The sequence below is a fragment of the Pestalotiopsis fici genome (assembly GCF_000516985.1).
Source record: "Pestalotiopsis fici W106-1 unplaced genomic scaffold PFICI_Scf_1, whole genome shotgun sequence".
Taxonomy (NCBI): Eukaryota; Fungi; Ascomycota; class Sordariomycetes; order Amphisphaeriales; family Sporocadaceae; genus Pestalotiopsis; species Pestalotiopsis fici.
Genome location: NW_006917091.1, coordinates 3,897,030 through 3,915,224, shown reverse-complemented (window position 1 = coordinate 3,915,224; position 18,195 = coordinate 3,897,030). Strand labels below are relative to the sequence as shown.

The following is an 18,195-nucleotide window of genomic DNA, read 5'->3' as shown; positions in this document are numbered from 1 at the left end:
TGCTTGAGTTGAGTTCGGCAGGAAGTGATGCCTTTGTAAGCCCGGCAGTAAGTGGTATATGAATGAGCATCGCGGTGTCATGTTCGATTAGGCGACTCTGCATGTTCTGGTTCTTGCCTGCGTGAGTGATGTGCCAAAGACAGTTCAACTCAAGCTGACTATCTAGTCACCGGTCATAGCGGCAGAGAATACTGGTGTTATGACTATGTCGTTATTGTCCCGAGCATTTGTGACAAAACATGTATACGATGAGTGGAGATTGAGCTGATGTTTGTCGTTGGTGTCGCATTGAGCTGCAACTTCGATGTCGCCACGATTTGTTCACAAGACCAAAATATTGCATCTGCGCCCACATGCAAGTCGCTTTGCAGATTGGGTTTCTTGAGGTAATAAGTATTGTGGCCATGCATTGTTCCTTACCTGCCTACCTACATTGCACGTACGTAGGTAGGATGACTGACGTCCGTCCGAATGTAGTGAGCGGGCTGTCGTCGAGTGCTGCTGCTGTCCGAGGGTTGGTGTAAATAGGTCATACTATGTATTTTAGCGAGTGTCGGCCAGTGCTAACGCCCGGTGTTTTAGCGTTTGCCCACAGTGTAAAGTCGAGGTCCGGGCGTGTCGTAGCGTAATATTTCAAATAGGCATCGTATCGGTGGCTCCCGGAGGTGCAAGTTGCAACCATGCGACTAGACACAACATTGAAAAGTCGAGGAAATCAGACGAGAAGATAAGTTGCAAAAGGGGAGAAAGGCCACGGAAACACGCGGCCGCAAATAGACGTTTTCTTTCTTGAATTTATATGGAACTAAATTGCAGCTTCGTCAGCACTTTAGTCATACAAGGGCTTGGAGACTTTGCCAAGGTGGAAAGAAAGCAACCGGCCTATTGCCAAGCAATGCTGCTGCAGCTTCTCCGCCAAACCTTCCGATGTTTGCTAACGATTTTGCTATAGTTTGCGCTTGCATAAGGGTTCAATGTATAATTTGACCAACTTTGTTTTTCCTTTCTCTATTTTTTACTTATACGAAACACAATAGTGTAGGACGGTGGCGCAAGTCACTTTCCAAAAGGCTGGGGGCTGATTGGGCGAGTTCTGGTTTGGGCACGTTGTCGAGCTCTCCTTTATTCATCTTCTTTTCCCATCCGGATGACAGTGTATCTGTCATCTCTATAGTATATAACACGTAGACACCAAACACCGCTTGCTGATGCGTATGCCCAAAACGACAAGGCCCAAACTCCATGTATGCAATGCAATGATCCTTCCAAGAGATCAAGGTCTAGTCCAACGCTTCGCCGCTCAAAATGCTCTCAAGAATACCTGAACCGACACCTTCTATAGCCTGTTCCATTTCTTTCTCGCCGACAGAGCTCGCAACTCTCTTCTCATCCACTAGGCCAACGCTCATACCGAAACCGCCGCGCTTGCCTCTCTTGCTTGGAGTCTGAGCCGCTGAAAAAGAGCCAGTTTTTCCGTCAACAGCAGTAATCAGCGACATGGTCTCCAAACTACCCATGACTTCTCGAAATTCTGAGCTCGAGAGCGGATGTAACATGGAGTCTTCCGTGCAAAGTTTGCAATATGTATCGTACAAGGTCTTGATTGTGGGTGCTGAGGTTTGTGTTTTGGAAGGCGTACTCAAGACGGACGTTTTTGAGTTCTTGTTGCGCTTTTCAAGCGCAACTAGGGAACACAGGGCTGCCTTTTGTTGTAGATTCAGTGTCTTGAGTCGTTGGTTTGTTCCATTGCTAAAGGCCGCCGCAGTAATCTTATTGAGATGGCCAATACTAACCCGCGGCGCAGTCTCGATGGTGAGACTCTTCAGGGAAGTTGCAAGGGCAGCCGACACGTTCTTATCTGGATTCCCCCGGCCTGGCGACGACAGGTTGTTGTTTTCGCCCAAGACTTTACGTGAAGGTGTAGCCAGCAGAATCTGTTCCTTGACTTCGGCCTCGTGCTTTTGCTTTGTTTCCATTTCAACGAGATCGATGGCCCTGCGACATATCTCGAAAGCCTTTCTCAGATCACCCGTTTGACTAGACACTTTTCTGGAGCATAGCTCGATGGCAGCAGGGTGGATAAATGGCAGCGGTGCTCCTTCAGGCACGAGGCTCTTGAGGCGAGTCGTAATGATAGCCTTGATCTGAATAGCCGAGTACGGCAAAAACGGCAAGAGCTCTGGCTTGAGGTTGCGCGACTTTAGTCGCGGTAGAAACCGATCAGTCAGATCAAGTGCATTGGCAATTCCGACCAATACGAGACGAGACGTTTTTTGAAGTGACCATTCAAAAACGCTGTACAGACTCTCTAGATCGAGAGTAAGAATGTGATCAATCTCGTCCAAAACGACCAGGTAGACGTCAGAGGTCTTCTTTTTCGGCAGAAATAGCTTCTGCAGGCTCGAGGCAGCATCTGCTTCGGCGATCTCGCCATCTTTGCATAGCTGGTCAATTAATGTGGCGTAAAGGTCTTTGGACGACTTGATGCTCATGCAGTTGATGTAGGCTTTCTTGACAGTGGACGCCTTTGCAGCTTCCTCGGTCATCTCATTGACCATGGCACTTTTGCCCGTTCCTGGCGGTCCACTAACGTACAGACCCCCACTTGAGTGCACCTCGGAGCAACGACCAAGAAATTCTCTGAGCTGCTTCCGTTCATCATCTCGTCCGATCAACTGACCAGGATCTGCGCTGCGCGAGAAGAGTTGCCGGGCTTTGTGATAGACAGTCTGTACTGCAGTCGGAGTCAGGGGTGTTTGGGGAGTGGATCGCTTCGAAACCTTGCCAACAAAAGTGACCCGGTGTCTGGGTGTGACTGGCACTTTGGCAAGTGCATCTCTGAATCGTGGGGTGCTTGGTGTAATTGGCTTGAAGTTTGCTTTCGTCGGACTCGACGAGGAGTCGCGGTGCGCAGTGGATTGGTTGCTATTGCCCAGAGTGCTTCTCTTCCTCCTTAACCGCGGGCCTAGATCCGCATCATCGTCCTCGTCGGAAGCAGGTGTAGCAGAGAGTGACTCCTCGGTCAATTCTGCGGTGGAAGATTCTCGAGTGCGATCAACGGCAATCGTAACTGACTTTGGGTCCTCATTCTCGTCATTGATGCGGAGGCTGCGAGTCTGTCGCTTCACTTGCTTCAATCCCAAATCGGGCTCTGCGCCGTCACCGACGGTCAGTTGTAGTTTCCCCTTGGCAATCGATTGGACTTACCAAAGATTGTAGAGCTTCTTGTTCTCTTTCCAAGAGTAGTACTTCTTGCCATGATTGCCGTCCTTGCTCGTGGCTGCGAAACAATCGAGTTCATGAGAAGGTGAAGGCAGTGACAATTGAACCATAGATGAAGGCGCTTAGCTCAAGTAGCTGGCCAGCAGATATTAAATGATAGGACGTGGGGCTTTCCCGTTCTTCGACGCGTTGGAGTCGCGTAACCGCGTAAACCCGCCGCCAAGGCACTTTAACTAGCGCGACATTTTGGGGGCGCGGCCTTGAGTGATGCACGCGCCATAATATACGTACCGATTCCCTTCCCTATAGTATGCCCTATAATATCATACAATCGGGTACTACGTATCTTTCTTTCACGCCTTAAATCTAAAGTCTAATAATGGCTTTTTATGTCCATATCTAGAGAATGCATCCACGGTGAGCCAGTCGAAAGCTTGCGGATTTTGAAATGCTTTTCCGAGGCACGCTTCCATTTTCACGGTGCAAAGAAGCCGCTCAGATCAAATGGCCCGATTCCAAGGGTGAATGGATTGGCAGTGGCCAATTTGAAAAGAATCAGATATGATCCTTTGGCTCTCAATCTAGTGACATGAATCCATCCACTCCTCTTGAAATGTCGACAAGCCAGTATCACGTTTTGGATCAGCCATTTCGTAGCTCCCCACGATACACTCTGACTAGCGCAGCTTTTTAGTGCGGGTTCTTGGAAGCGCACGTGCCCTGTTTCCCCTCCCCTTTCCCTTTCCGGCCAAGCTACCGAATAGGATTCAGTTGTATTGGAACCGGCCGATCTCCGTTCATCTTTCCGGCCGGCGGTGGGAAACGTAGCGACTCGCCACTACTGACCGTTGCTAATCAATCAGAGTCAGCTCTTTTTTTTTTTTTTTCTCTCGCACCCCCCGTATCGTGAAATATGCGACTGGAACAATTCTGATTCGAGCTCCTCTCTTGCTGTCACTATGCTCACCATAGGTCACACGGCGATTGGCATCTCATCGGCCAAGTTTGGAGCAGGAAAGGCCTTATCAGGATGACGGACGGGGTTTGGGAGGCGTACAACGCCCGCATCGAGGAACTTCGCGAAAGGGAATATCCCATGCTGAAAGGTTCGGCTGCCAAACGACTCACTCCTCCCCATCAATGCCCCATTTATTGATGATTGCTGTGAAGATGAAATCTATCTCGACCATGCCGGTACTACGCTGTACGCAAAGTCTCTTATCGAGAAGTTCTCGGCGGACATGGTATCGAACCTCTACGGCAATCCGCATTCTGGCTCCGCCTCTTCACAGGCATCGACGTCGCGCATCGACGACGTGCGGTTGAGGTTGTTGCAGTTCTTTAATGCCGACCCGGCCGAATTCGATTTGGTCTTTGTGGCAAATGCTACGGCCGGGATCAAGCTCGTCGTAGAGGCTCTTCGGGCTGGACCCGATGGTTTTACGTACGTGTACCACCAGTCATCCCACACAAGTCTCGTGGGCGTCCGAGAAGAGACTAGAACCAGTCTTTGCTTTGACGATGTGGCTGTAGAGAACTGGATTGCAGGCACACATGTGCCAGATGAGCTGAAGGGCTCCACGTCGCCTATCCTCTTTGCCTACCCTGCTCAATCCAACATGGACGGCTCGCGGATGCCCTTGGACTGGTCAAGGAGACTGCGCAAGAGAGGCTGCGAATGTAAAAGTGCCAGGTATACCTTACTGGACGCTGCGGCCTATGTTGCAACGTCACAGCTTGACCTGAGTGATTCTGACTGCGCACCTGACTTCACCGTTTTGAGTCTATACAAGATATTCGGATTCCCCGATCTTGGCGCTCTGATCGTTCGTCGCCAGGCAGTACCGGTATTTCGGCATAGGAAATACTTTGGTGGCGGCACTGTTGACATGGTTGTTTGTCGAAAGGAAAAGTGGCACGCCTCGAAAGTCAGCAGTTTGCATGAGGCGCTTGAAGATGGCACATTGCCTACTCACAGTATCATTGCGTTAGATGCCGCTCTCGAAACCCATCAAAGGCTGTTTGGCAAGATGGAGAGCATAGCTCTGCACACATCAGTACTAGCACATCGGCTACATAATCAACTGGCTGCCCTGAGACATGGCAATGGTGCTCCTGTTTGTGCTATCTACTCACCCAGTTCGAAAGACGGAAGAAAACTTCCAGGTACAGGACCCGTCGTGGCCTTCAACTTACGCAACAGCTATGGTGCATGGATAAGCCTTGCCGAGTTCGAAAAGCTTGCTACCTTGAAGAAATTCCATATCCGCACTGGTGGATTGTGTAATCCAGGCGGAATTTCGACTGCATTGGGGCTCGAGCCTTGGGAAATGAAGCGAAACTTCTCCTCAGGCTTTCGCTGCGGCAATGAAAACGACATTATCTGCGGAAAACCCACCGGTATCGTTCGAGTAAGCCTTGGAGCAATGAGCACTGTCGCAGACGTCGACAAGTTTGTCTTGTTCATCAGTGAATTCTACCTTGATCAGCATGTTAGCGAGTTACCCGTTTCCAGCCGGGCTCTCGAGAGTGGAAGCGAATACAATCTTCAGGTCAGAGATATCATGGTGTATCCCATCAAAAGCTGCGCTGGATTTCGCGTTCCCAGAGGGGTATTATGGGATATGCGGCCAGAAGGACTTGCCTGGGATAGAGAATGGTGTCTTGTACATCGAGGTACTGGGCGAGCATTGAGTCAAAAACAACATCCGCGCATGGCTTTGCTGCAACCATTGCTTGATTTTGACAAGGGCGTGCTGCAGGTATCCTACCGTGGGCTCCTCCCTGATGGCAAGCCTCCATCAAGTATCGCTATACCCTTGTCAGCAGATCCATCTGTTTTCGAGTCCCCGCAAGTCACGGAGCATCTTCCCTCGCGTGTGTGCGGAGAGGCAATTACGGCACAGAAGTACGGCTGCCCCGATATCAATGGCTTCTTTTCTTCAATCCTCGGTGTCTCATGTGCCCTGGCCAGATTCCCTCCAGGCGGCCAAGGCAAGAGCATGCGCCACGCCAAAGCACACCTGCAAAAGCACCAGAATGTATCTTCCAAGTCGTCTCGGTATCCACTTCCAAGTGGCATGCCGGGTGTAACGACACCCCCAGACTCGGACACGGAGACGGAGCAGCGCCGTATTCTTCTTTCAAACGAAAGTCCGATCCTGGCAATCAATCTTTCCAGCCTCGCGGTCCTGAATCGAGAGGTCATGGCCCGCGGCGGCAAACCCGTATCCGCCGACGTGTTTCGTGCCAATATTGTCATTGGCCCGCCTGTGGATGATTCCAGACAACCCTCAGCCGAGGACGAGACTCTCGCCTACTCGGAGGATCATTGGTCGACGCTGCGAATCGGCCAGCAGGACTTTCAAATGCTGGGCTCGTGTCGGAGGTGTCACATGGTCTGTATAGATCAGGACACGGCAATCAAGAGCGAGGAGCCCTTTGTCACTCTGACCAAAACGCGCAGGTTCGATGGCAAGGTCTTTTTTGGTACACATATGTGTCATATACCTGCGACGACAGAGGCCAGTACAGTTGAGGCGCAGCGTCCTACTATACAGATTGGAGACACAGTGATGATTGACGTCTAGACATTCAGAATGGGGGCTCGAGCCCCTTTATTTTGCATAGCGCTGCACGTTGCGGAGTTCGAGGTAGTGTTTAAAATTGACATTTTACTTGATTTTTTACACATAAACTACATCTGTATATACGTGACTTGTATTGTCACATTTGTCAGACATGTGCTTGAAAGTCACGCAAATGGTATGACTTTCTACTCGACCGGAAGTGCCTGCAAGCAATGTGACATCTTTGTTTTCTGATATTGTAGTATCGGCAGCCACTAGAGGCTCTGAAGAGCTTTATAGTCCAGTATATGTTCGTGCTCGATTTGAGCCATCATGAGATCGTACTAGTGGTCCTCTGAGGCTCTGGGTCTTGGGCCTTGTTCGGCTATTTGGCATCATAGACGCGATGAGATGCGTTCCAAGTCGCAACCTGCGCTGAGATGCGAAGCCGTCCCTGGGTATGGTGGAATGAGTCGTTCAATAAGCTTTGTTTCTCAATCCATAGGTAAACCATTGGCTGTATCTAGTTGCGTAAAGTCGGGCTGCGCATCGCTTCTTGGTGGGCTCTGTAGTTGTGACATGAGTTCTTGGGCTGCAAGCTGTGCCTCAGCAGTCTGCCAGGTCGCCTCAGTGGCTTCGGTAATTGCGTCCATAGGCAAATGTGACATATTTTGCATGGCGTTGGTGATTTGCGTCAAAATCTCAATATGGGATATGAAGCCCCCATTGGTACCATTGGACTGTTGCAGCAATGACATGCCGTTGGACCAATCGGCACCCCAGATTTCTGGCGGTATAACATCTCCGTCGTAGACTGCCATGCGTACTGGCCACTGCAGGCGTGACCACCATTCCTGATCATCAGGATCGAATAGCGAAAGGATACCCATGACTTCGCGGCGCGCTATACCTTTGAGCCACCATATGCTGTCCAAACTCTTTAAAAGGCCAAAGAAGGAAGCCAGGATGGCAAGAGCCCTAGGTCGACGTTCTTGCAACACTTCCATGTAGCGCCGTGATACGGTAGCCAGGAACACTATTGGTGCTCCCGTGAGGGGGATTTTGTGCGACCAATTCAGAACTGCAACGGCATGTTGATATCCCTGCCGTGTTTTATTCTGTACCTCTGGATCGGGGTCCATCTTTGTGAGCTCCTCTTCCATCCCGTCCAGGAGGCTGCCAAAGAATGTGGCGCCTCCAGAGTTCATGTTCAAGTCGAGAGCGGGCTGAGCCTGAATTATGGGTACGACGATGCCGCTATTCCGCAACCATTGCCAACTTGTAGCTACGATCGTCTTGACTCCCTGGAAGGAATGAAACCACGATATGGGCAGGGTGTATCCCCCACTTCGATCCTTTGTATCGCCACCGTCTTCACGCATAAATATCCGGGAGGCCGTCGACTGGAAGGCAATTAGAGTGGCAGTCAGGAATAGAGCCTCAGCATTGGCGGCATTGATTCCCTTGCTAAGATGCTCGCTGTATTCCGACAAGGAGGAGGCCATATAGGCGTGACTAGCCCGCACGAGAGCTTGATCCTGGGGCTGAGTTGAGCGCAGGTGTAGGGCGGACACTGCGAGAATGGCATCGGCAAGGAAGTTTGCGCCGCCAAAGGCAAGACCAGGTACGGTATCTCTAAAGATGGCCTCGGTCATGGGGTCGGCGATGATCAGGGTCTTGCAGGTGATGGTTGTATAGTGGTGCAGGAGTCTGAGTTCCATCATTCTATTGTTCTTGGTCGCATTGCTTAGATTTGGCGGATCGACATGACGATATAGTTTCAAGGGCGCCTCTGCTGCCGCCGCCATTGTCTGTGCTGGTATGACAGGCGTGGGAGGCGCTCTGTTGACGGCGGGACTGCCACAGAAGCTGGGAGAGGTTGCGCTCGTGGTAGCAGCAGGAGTATCTGGGATGGCGAGATGCTCTGCCAGCTCTGGATGCTCAAAGTCACAGGCGACGCCATGCTTGACGCAGTTCCCGCATCTTGGGTGAACTTCGTCGCACTTTGTTGAAAGAGGGCGTGAAGTTAGTGAAGGGTATTCTTTCTCTCGTATTGTGCGTGGTGGTCAGAACCCATCAGTCGGTCGGTCGGTCGCACACACGCAGTTTGTAGGCGCGCCAATGAACCGTGACGATCTAGGTAGTAGTAGCCAACTTACCTTGATCTTTCTCGACTTGCATCTCCGGCAGCCTGCCCGGGACTTTTTGTGGGATCTTCGCGGAGGCATTGCTCTATGCAGTTCCTGCTAGGTTACCGTTTCGAGCGCGAATGCGCGATTGGAGACATGATCGTACGATCGAGTAGGGCGGGGTGGTTATTTTTGACCGGGTCCTGCTTGAAATGTTGAATCTCAATTCGAGGAAGATAAGTCGTCGGTTCAGTTGTTGGGGGTTTTTTTCGATTGATGTCGGTGGTGGAAGAGGATTGATGTATAGTTAAGTATTTAATGCAGGAGCAAAGCAGAGGGCTTCGAATTCAATTTACTTAAAAGGTAATCTAGGTATGTAATCCAGGGACGGACGGCACAGACGGGAGAGGACAGGCCCTCTTTCCTGCCGCTAAAGAGGGCCCGTGGGCGTCACGGACACTGAAAATGGGCTGGACTGGGCTGAGTTGATCGGCAAGTCGGGCGGTACTTTAGTGTAAAGCGCAGGCCTGTACGCAGTAGACCAGAGACCTAGTAGTGTGTTTTTTTACAGCGTACCTGGGTCGTCAAGGAGAAAAAAAAAGAACTATCCTTGCCCCTGATCACAGGCAGATAGATTGACAGGCTCCGCCACACAAGAAACTGGAGCAAGGACTGACTGTGCAAACTATACTCCTGTATACCTAATCTGATCCAGAATCATCAGAACTGCGGAATGGATCCGAGAAGCCTAGGCATCCACCGAAATCTCAACGTCAGTTTGCAAAACAACAAGACATGATTTGACATGTGCAAATGCGAAGGCGAAAACGAACGAACTGTGATTGGTGCCAAGAAATGCTATGCTGCATATCGTCCAAACGCACCAAGCAGATGTTGTGTAGCATACATAACTCCTCACATCATTGCCGTTTCGGGGCAACCTGCAATCTGTAGCGACGCTTCCACTGAAACCAGTCAGACGGGTCCGGGGTCCTTGATTATTATTACACCCCTTCTAGGATGTTGGAAGATTTGAGATCAACACCTCCAGACGTATAGAATATACCTAACAATCTAGGTGGTGGTTGAATTTCTCAACAATTTGTGCATTCTCAGTATTATAGCGTGCAATCTGATTTGTGCCAAGATGGGCGTGTATACTCACATAATCGGTTGCCCATGTCGGACATGTCTCTCCTGAACCGACTTCAAAAGATGACATGATGTACGGGATACCACAATCGGAAGTCTTGTTCGTGTAACAATGCCAGATATGGTTACTCTTTTGAGCTCATCATTCTATAGTCTATTGCCACTCGATTGATCTCCATTTAACTCCGATCATCTCAAACTGTCACTCTCCAGCCAAATCACCAACTAGAACGCCACTGGCAGTTATATCCCATACTCTATCTGCCAATCTAAGACCTAGGCTTCCCCCCAGAGAAACTTCTGAGGTTAATTAGTCAGACAGCTGCTGTTTGTCGCTATCTGCAATAAAGTTGGCAACCAAGACACCTGAATCGTACACCTTAATCTTGGGTCCCTGCGATTCTTCGCATCTTGAAGCCCGCCGGGTTCAGTCTCCAACGACCCGTAGTTCGGCTTTGCCTCTCTGCATACTTTTGCTCAATCACTTCCAGACTCTGTCCTTGGGTCTCTTGCATCAGAAACATGCAAATGACTGTTGTAAAGAGCGAGCAAAAGGCGAAAAAGTAATACACGCCGTAAGACGAAGAGGCTATGAAAACCGGTGTAGTTAGGGCTACAATGTAATTTGCCAACTGATTTCCCCATCTTGTTAGTTTTGTTTCGCAGAGATTTATACATGAATTGGGAATATATCATCTGACGATGGATGATTTATTAAATTCAGAGGGGAGGAAAAAGGAGACAGAAAGAAGACGAAGAAGCTTACCCAGTTGCTTCCCTGCCCCAAGCTAGCAGCACTACTCCTGGTCTTCCTCGGCAGGCTCTCAATCATGTAGGACCGTATGCCGATGGCCCAGGTAGTACTGAAGACAACGGCAAATAGATAAATGCTGACAATGACGACCCAGCGGCCGGCACCACCGTCTGCGTGCACCTCGCCCGCGGCGTACAGCGAGCCCATGAGCAGCATGACGGCAAAGATGAGACTGCCGCCGACGAGCGTCGACGTCTTGCGGCCCCACCGGTCGGCCATGAGCGTCGCCGGAAAGGTGACGGCCATGATGAGCAGGGCCGAGACGCCCGACGCGAGGAAGCTGGCCCGCGACGAGGAGATGCCGGCCTGCTGGAGAAGGCTGGGTGCATAGTATAGGACGCCGTCAATGCCGCTGAATTGTTGCATCGCCACTGTATATCAGTATTCAAAGTCAGTAATCGTCTTTCAAGGTGAAGAAGGATATTGGTTTCATATTTGGTCATATCCTTATTTCACGAACCACCACCTGGAGCCAACATGCAAGACAGGTTGGAGTTTTCATGAATCCCATAAGACCACATTATACTCACTTAAGAAACAGCCAAAGATGGTGCGGCCACGGAACGGCGAAGAAAATGCCTCGCGGAATTCGGACACTGTCGTCTTGATATTCTCCCAAAACGTAGCATCAGGCGAGTGCTCAAGCCCGCTGGCCGAGAGGGCCATGAGCTGCTGCTGCTCGGCATCATCGAGGCCAAGCTGCGCAATAATGGTGCGAGCCTCGTCGGGACGTCCCTTGGCCTGGAGCCAGCGCGGGCTCGGCGGCACCAGGGAGCACAGTGCCGCATTGGCAAAGGCGAGGAACGCCTGAATGGCAATGGGGAGGCGCCAACTGATGGAGCCGGGCAGGGTGGCGGTGCCGTACGAGATGAAGAAGCCCATGACCAGGCCCAGGGTGATGCAGAGCTGCGGGACGGCCGAGATGAAGCCGCGCTTCCGGGCCGGGGAGATTTCGCAGACGTGCACGTAGACGGTCGAGAGAAAGATGCCCTCGCCGGCGCCCTTGACCAGCCGGCCCACGATGAACATGGCGAGGCGGGGCGAGGCGGTCTCGAGCGCGGCACCGATCCCAAAGACGGTCGAGCCAATGGCGATCATGCGGGTTCTACCATAACGGTCGGCCAGGATGCCGGCGACGAGGGCAGCAAGAGCCCCGGGCAAAAGGATGGATGATACGATAACACCATGCAACGTCGAGGAAAATTCTCCAAATGTGGCTATGAATGAATCCATAGTTGTGACTGGGCCAATAGTACCAGTATCCATTCTGTGTTTTTGTTAGTCGAGGTTCAAGAACTCGATAACGAGTAATTCAGACTTGCCCAAAGACCAATGCATTGAAAGATGTGATAATAGAGGCGCTCAGCCAAAGAGGCACGCCTTTTACATGTTGAAGCACCATCATATATATCGAGTTGTGGCTAGAAGAGACACACACACTCTGTGCAAACTAAAATATTGGGCAACTTCAGATCAGCTAATTTGAAGAACAAGAAAAAGATTCTCACGATGATTGACCAGAAGGGGTTTTAAACCAAACATCGTGAACACGGACCGCCTGGGTCGTCCTATCTCGGGCTATTCTCTGCAAGCCATACAAGCCTATCGTCCTATGATTTTGGCCACGCCCTATGAAACTTTTTTTTAAGGTTCTGATAACAAAAAAGGCGTGGAGCTGACCAGTGACCAATTCCGTGTCCAATTGCTGCGGATTCGGACTTGTTATTATTGGCCAGCGCTCGGCATACCCAATGGAGTTAAGAATGAGTGGCCTGAAGAGGAAAGTGTTCCCCGGGTGTGGGTATTATAGACAGCCAGTACCTGTAGAGGTAAGGGTTGGTCATAACCTTACTCATGAGACTAGAATGAATCCAGCAACTCCTCCAGCACCGATGTGCGGATGGCCATGGGTCTGTGTTTTGCTAATAGCATACTAACAGTATACGATATACGCACGAACAAATTTGTTTAAAATCTCGAAAATTCTGTGGACGACAAATGAGATGGTGCTCTAGTTCAAGTCATGCTTGTCTCGATTAGGAAATTCCGATGTCAACCTACAGTATACAAGCGAGTGAGGAGGTCTATAACTATCCCTGCTAGTTACCGCGCAGAGTATAATGACAAATCAATCTGTTCCATATGGCTCTTGATACAATGAGCTGGTGGACTTGTAACAATGCCCGCATTATGTCCGTGTCTCGTTTCACTTTGTACATATAGGCTTGACATGGTAGTAAGCAGAATAAAAACTTAGTTTGCTCCAGTGAGATTATCGGCCAGGCTCGATCAAAGTTCTATGGTTGTTTTCTTGAAGCTAAGACGCCTGATTATACTATCGTCCAGGCGAAGGCTCCTCACGTCAGCTCATATGATGTGTTGCTGAAAATTATTTTGAAGCAGTATAATTCTCTTGTGCGTTGCTTCCAATTTGCTGCAATATGTTAACTCTGCGGAATAAAATGCATGGGATCATCACAGTGGTAGTAGATGCGATGCTGGAGAAAAATCAACATGGAGGGAAAAGGAAAGAGAAAAGGGGGCATTTTCGAAGCGTGCAATGTATCGTAAATAAACGGTTCATTTCCAAGTCTGGCTCAAGGTGTCCGCATAACTTCTTGCATAGACCGGCATAGAGTCCGGCCTACCCCGCATCTGAAGTCGCCGGCACTACACGTGATCGTCCCGGAACTGGGCCCGGTCTTCGGTAAACCAACTCCAATTTGATTCCTCCTACTCTTTTCCCGTGAAGAGAGGTCGGGAGAGACTTTTGCCGTTTTCTTGTCGTATATATTTGTTACATTCCAATGTTGACTCGCACTGCGTTTCCTGTCATTAGAAGCACCATCCCAACGTCACGCCTGCCATTCTTAAACCCACGAACATCTATATTGCCCCGCGAGTATCTCCGGAACCAATCCACGATGTTGCAGGGCTGTACTTTTAAGAATGCACTCTTGAAGGGTGAGGGTTCCTCCATGGGACTGTGGCAGACCCTTCCGGGAGCCAATATCTCTAGAATACTTGCGAGATCTGGCGTTGATTGGGTCATGGTGGACATGGAGCACGGAAATATCGATGGTCTGTACCGGCCTTGCCATTCTTACAGTCATTTTCTTCACAACAGAAATGAAAAATTAAAACCTCAAAATCACTGTTATATACGTACTGATTCTTTTAGACGCTGCTATGCACGAGGCCGTTCCGGCTATCGCCAGTTGTGGTGTTAGCCCTCTCGTAAGACTGCCGGACATGCAAGGTTGGATGATCAAACGTATGACTTGATGAATCCCCAGGAAATTATACATGAACTGACAATATTCGGACAGGAGCCCTTGATGCTGGCGCACACGGAGTATGTCATGGGCAAGCTTTTCGGATACGCATTGACTGACACTGGCTCAGATCCTTATTCCACTCCTTCGCACCCCTGAAGAAGCCAAGAAGATTGTCGCGGCGGCCAAATTCCCACCTCAAGGACAAAGAGGTTTGGGATCACCTTTCGCAATGGAACGATTCAATCCCATTCCAACCATGACCGAGTATCTGCAACATGCCAACGAATCATTGTTGACAATGGTCCAGATTGAAACTCAGGAGGCTCTCGACTCAGTTGACGAGATTGCTGCCGTCCCAGGTGTCGATCTATTATTTGTCGGGCCGTTTGACTTGGGCAACAACATTGGCCACCCTATCCTCGACGGAGTTGTGAAGCCCGAGTTGGAGCAAGCAATCGAACGGATTCTAACGGCAGCTCACAAAGCTGGCAAGAAGGCGGCATTTTTCGCCTCGAATGCTGCCCAAGCAAAGCAGTATGCGGATAAGGGATTTGATATGATCAGTGCCGCCCTAGACGCCACTATCCTGCAGTCTTCGGTCGCTCTATCGCTGGCTGAGGCACGTGGGCAGGAAAAGCCAAACACGGGCGGCAAGTATTAGGCCTGGAGATGCCGTGCTTCGTGGGACGTTTGTGCCTGGAGTTTATCTGAAAGAAATATAACGTCCTATCACCAATCTGGGGCCCATCCAATTCCCGTATGTGATTAGGCGCCATGAACCAGACGCAATGAGTAGCTAGGCTTTGCATGTGTAAACAGGCTTGGGCTCTATAACTTCTCGACTTGATCCATCTTTGCTTCCACTTCTTCGACTGTGAACCTGTGCATGAGTTTGACAGCCTTAGAAGCCAGCTGGTGCTGTTCCTCAGGAGCAGATGCTTTATTGATGTGTATCTACTTTGATATCAGTTGATGGATGTTCATGAACTGTGAGTGAGTCCATTTAGGGGTTCATATATGCCACATACCACGGGCACGTCAAACTCGTACAGATCACGCCAACGCGGGATTTGCTGCGACTTGATGATATCGATCTCCTTGTACTCAAAAGGGCGACGATCCCATACATCTGAGAGCACTGACTTTGCTTGGGTGCAGAGACCGCAGGTTTCTCGCGTGAAGAGGGTAATTCTACAGGCGTGCTGTAGCAGTCTGTTGGTGATGCGCATTTTGTTGTAGAAAGACAGATAGACAGCCAGTGCCCAAAACAGCTTACAGCGTCAAGCAAGACGTTTAGCCAGCCAATGTCGTCAAGACAAGCAATTGACAAGATTCGTCCTTTGAAAAGCGCCTTGGTATCGTATGATGTTTTTTGACCCTAGCAACTTGACACCCCGGAGAATAAAAAAAAAGACCGCCCTACCCATCCAAGGTGGTAGCCGCTTGTTCCTTGCATGGGGGAGACGGAAGCTCTTGGAGAAGTTCTAGCGTCACATTTCCGGCCCCCAAAATCAACTGAGTCCCCTCCCCTCCCCCAGTCACAGCGGACCAGCAGCCCAGGCAAGTTGAATCGAAACCCCGCCATTGACACAGAGCTCCATTCAGCTCTTCCTCATTCTGCCCAGCAAATCGAGTCCCCCCAACCTACCTACCTGCCAGCTACCCACCAATCCTTTCTCTCATTGCTGCAGTATCACCAGGTCTGCCAGCGTCCAATTGCTTCTGTAAGCTCCGAGCAAGGCAGGCGGTGTGAATTTTCCACTCCCCTCCGTCGACCGAAGCTCCTAGAATCACTGGATTGTCTACATTCACACTCTCCTGTGGACGAGTCCCGTGTCTACAAAGCAGCAAACATATAAAGTGCAACCACTCAGCTATCAGGACTCTGCACAGAAAAGAAAACAATCATTGTCAAGCTCTGATATTTATCCAACATGGCCCAAAAGTGCGTTCACAAAGGCTGTGGCAAGACCTACACGGACCCGGACGAGGTCTGCATATACCATCCAGGCCCGCCAGTCTTTCACGAGGGGCAGAAAGGTGAGTTCAAGTTATACAGCTGCGGGACTTGTATAATCAGGCCCTCAAGGTGCCCTATCTAGCAGACCCATCAACAACCATTCCGCATCAGTAGTCTGGTACTGTTTAGTGTACACTGTATACTGGGCAATGATACTAAGAAGGCTTCGTAATAGGATGGAAATGCTGCAAACCGCGAGTCTTGACCTTTGATGAGTTCCTTGCCATCCCGCCCTGCACTGAGGGCAAACACAGCACCACCGACCTGCCTCCTGATATCGAAAAGAAGACTGGAGATGCTGCCCCTGCCGAAGCCACATCGCTGTCGGCAAAGCTAGCAGAGATCCCGACTGATGTGCCTACTCGAGCTCCCCTGGCTCCTCAGCCTGCACCTACTGCACCACCACCTCCTCCCGAGTCCGAGGACGATGAGCCATCTCTCGAGATTCCGGATGGCAAGACATGCAGGCGGAAGGGGTGTAACGCCACTTACAAAAAGGGCCAGGCCCGATCGGACCAAGAGAACTGTGTTCACCACCCCGGAGCACCCATCTTCCACGAGGGTAGCAAGGGTTATACCTGCTGCAAGCGGCGCGTGCTCGAGTTTGATGAGTTCATGAGGATCGAGGGCTGCAAGACATCGCCAAGACACCTGTTTGTAGGCTCGGGCGAGGACAAGAAGAAGCAGGGCGGCACAAACACAGAGGAGCTCCTCGAGACGGTCCGCAACGACTTTTACCAGACACCCAGCACGGTGATAGCGTCCTTCTTCCTCAAGAAGATTGACAGTCCCAAGGCGACGATCAAGTTTGAGACGCAGACCCTCGTCTTGGACCTACCCACCACTGACGCAACGCCCAAGCGATACAAGGCCGACGTCCCACTCTACGGCAAGATCGACACGGAAAAGAGCACCTTCAAGATCTTTGGCACCAAGCTGGAAGTCAATCTCTACAAGGCCGATGGAGCCAGCTGGCCCGTACTACGCAGCGATGACCGTTTGACGGGTGAAATCCTGCAAGTCGGCAGGGCTGGTAAGGTGTAAATGGTTTCTGGCCCGTCTAGATCTATTCCCCTCCAAAAAGCGTGGCGCAAAACTATAATCTGATGTAACTCGAATAATTTCGAAAGCAAGTTACCCGACTATATATCTGTTGCAGGCCTGTAAACTTTGCAAGGGGCTTGCTTCAGAGGATCAAGAACTTGCCAGTGTTCATTGGTTCTTACAAGGCCCCAAGTCATTCAACACCTTATCAGCGGGAGCAGCCCTCGTTGAGCCGTCTTGGTATGCTTGATTCACGAGTCAAGGTGAAAGAAGCTCAGGGAAACTCAAATACACTTTTTGGCTTGGGTACATGTCAATAGACGTGAAAAGTACGGCTTGGTAGGGCTTGGTAGGGCTTGGCCTCGAAGATGATCGGCAATTGCCAAAGCCTCCCCCCCTTGGCTCTCGCTCCTGGGCATCAAGGTGAACAAGAAGTAAAGAAATAAAAACAATACGGTAGAATTTATTGGTTGCTCAAGGCCAAGAAGAATTTCTTGGGTATAGGCCCGGTGCTGAAGTGCAGTGCTACCTTGAGCGGCGTACAACAGTCTGCGCCGCCATAGATTAAAAAAAAAAAAAAAGACGACATGAACCAGTAGTATCTAAATAGGCATCTGATGCATCGTCGTGGTCGGTGAAACAAGGCGAAGCTCTGACAAATGTAACCAGACTTACACACAAGACTGGCCGGGGCTATCGGTCTAGATAAGCTCCCTTCCTGTGGATCGCATATGACCTTTTGATCGTTGCTCAATAAGACGATCACGCTGACAAGTTCGTGATGGACCATCTTGCGTATTTCTTGTCCCTTCGTCACCGATATCCCCCCTTCTGACATGGATACCGCCAAGATGTCATGTCTGACCGCGACAAGAGATCTAGCTTCTCGGGGCCAAGACGGGAAGAGCGAAAGATGCTTTTGCCTTCCTATTCTTCTTCTTATTTGTTGTTTAATTGTTCTTTCATA

At 50.3% G+C, this 18,195-nt stretch overlaps 7 protein-coding genes across 7 annotated transcripts; 3 read left to right on the top strand and 4 right to left on the bottom strand.

Annotated features, from left to right (window-relative positions):
- Positions 1-1,280: 1,280 nt before the first annotated feature.
- PFICI_01192 (uncharacterized protein) lies at positions 1,281-3,259 on the bottom strand (the record flags this gene model as incomplete). Its single annotated transcript, XM_007829773.1, has 2 exons — positions 1,281-3,151; positions 3,208-3,259. 2 exons carry the CDS (start codon positions 3,257-3,259, stop codon positions 1,281-1,283), a joined length of 1,923 nt encoding a protein of 640 aa, XP_007827964.1.
- Positions 3,260-4,252: 993 nt separating this feature from the next.
- On the top strand, positions 4,253-6,812 carry PFICI_01191 (Molybdenum cofactor sulfurase; the record flags this gene model as incomplete). The annotated part of the gene is made up of 2 exons (XM_007829772.1): positions 4,253-4,328; positions 4,393-6,812. The coding sequence occupies 2 exons, from the start codon at positions 4,253-4,255 to the stop codon at positions 6,810-6,812; spliced, it is 2,496 nt and encodes an 831-aa protein (XP_007827963.1).
- A 473-nt stretch (positions 6,813-7,285) lies between these two features.
- On the bottom strand, positions 7,286-9,019 carry PFICI_01190 (uncharacterized protein; the record flags this gene model as incomplete). The annotated part of the gene is made up of 2 exons (XM_007829771.1): positions 7,286-8,794; positions 8,951-9,019. 2 exons carry the CDS (start codon positions 9,017-9,019, stop codon positions 7,286-7,288), a joined length of 1,578 nt encoding a protein of 525 aa, XP_007827962.1.
- Positions 9,020-10,452: 1,433 nt separating this feature from the next.
- Positions 10,453-12,119, bottom strand: PFICI_01189 (uncharacterized protein; the record flags this gene model as incomplete). Its single annotated transcript, XM_007829770.1, has 3 exons — positions 10,453-10,704; positions 10,839-11,257; positions 11,417-12,119. The coding sequence occupies 3 exons, from the start codon at positions 12,117-12,119 to the stop codon at positions 10,453-10,455; spliced, it is 1,374 nt and encodes a 457-aa protein (XP_007827961.1).
- Positions 12,120-13,810: 1,691 nt separating this feature from the next.
- On the top strand, positions 13,811-14,825 carry PFICI_01188 (uncharacterized protein; the record flags this gene model as incomplete). The annotated part of the gene is made up of 4 exons (XM_007829769.1): positions 13,811-13,967; positions 14,068-14,160; positions 14,216-14,241; positions 14,292-14,825. 4 exons carry the CDS (start codon positions 13,811-13,813, stop codon positions 14,823-14,825), a joined length of 810 nt encoding a protein of 269 aa, XP_007827960.1.
- Positions 14,826-14,992: 167 nt separating this feature from the next.
- Positions 14,993-15,393, bottom strand: PFICI_01187 (uncharacterized protein; the record flags this gene model as incomplete). Its single annotated transcript, XM_007829768.1, has 2 exons — positions 14,993-15,118; positions 15,193-15,393. 2 exons carry the CDS (start codon positions 15,391-15,393, stop codon positions 14,993-14,995), a joined length of 327 nt encoding a protein of 108 aa, XP_007827959.1.
- A 705-nt stretch (positions 15,394-16,098) lies between these two features.
- PFICI_01186 (uncharacterized protein) lies at positions 16,099-17,228 on the top strand (the record flags this gene model as incomplete). The annotated part of the gene is made up of 2 exons (XM_007829767.1): positions 16,099-16,204; positions 16,360-17,228. 2 exons carry the CDS (start codon positions 16,099-16,101, stop codon positions 17,226-17,228), a joined length of 975 nt encoding a protein of 324 aa, XP_007827958.1.
- Between the last annotated feature and the right edge of the window lie 967 nt (positions 17,229-18,195).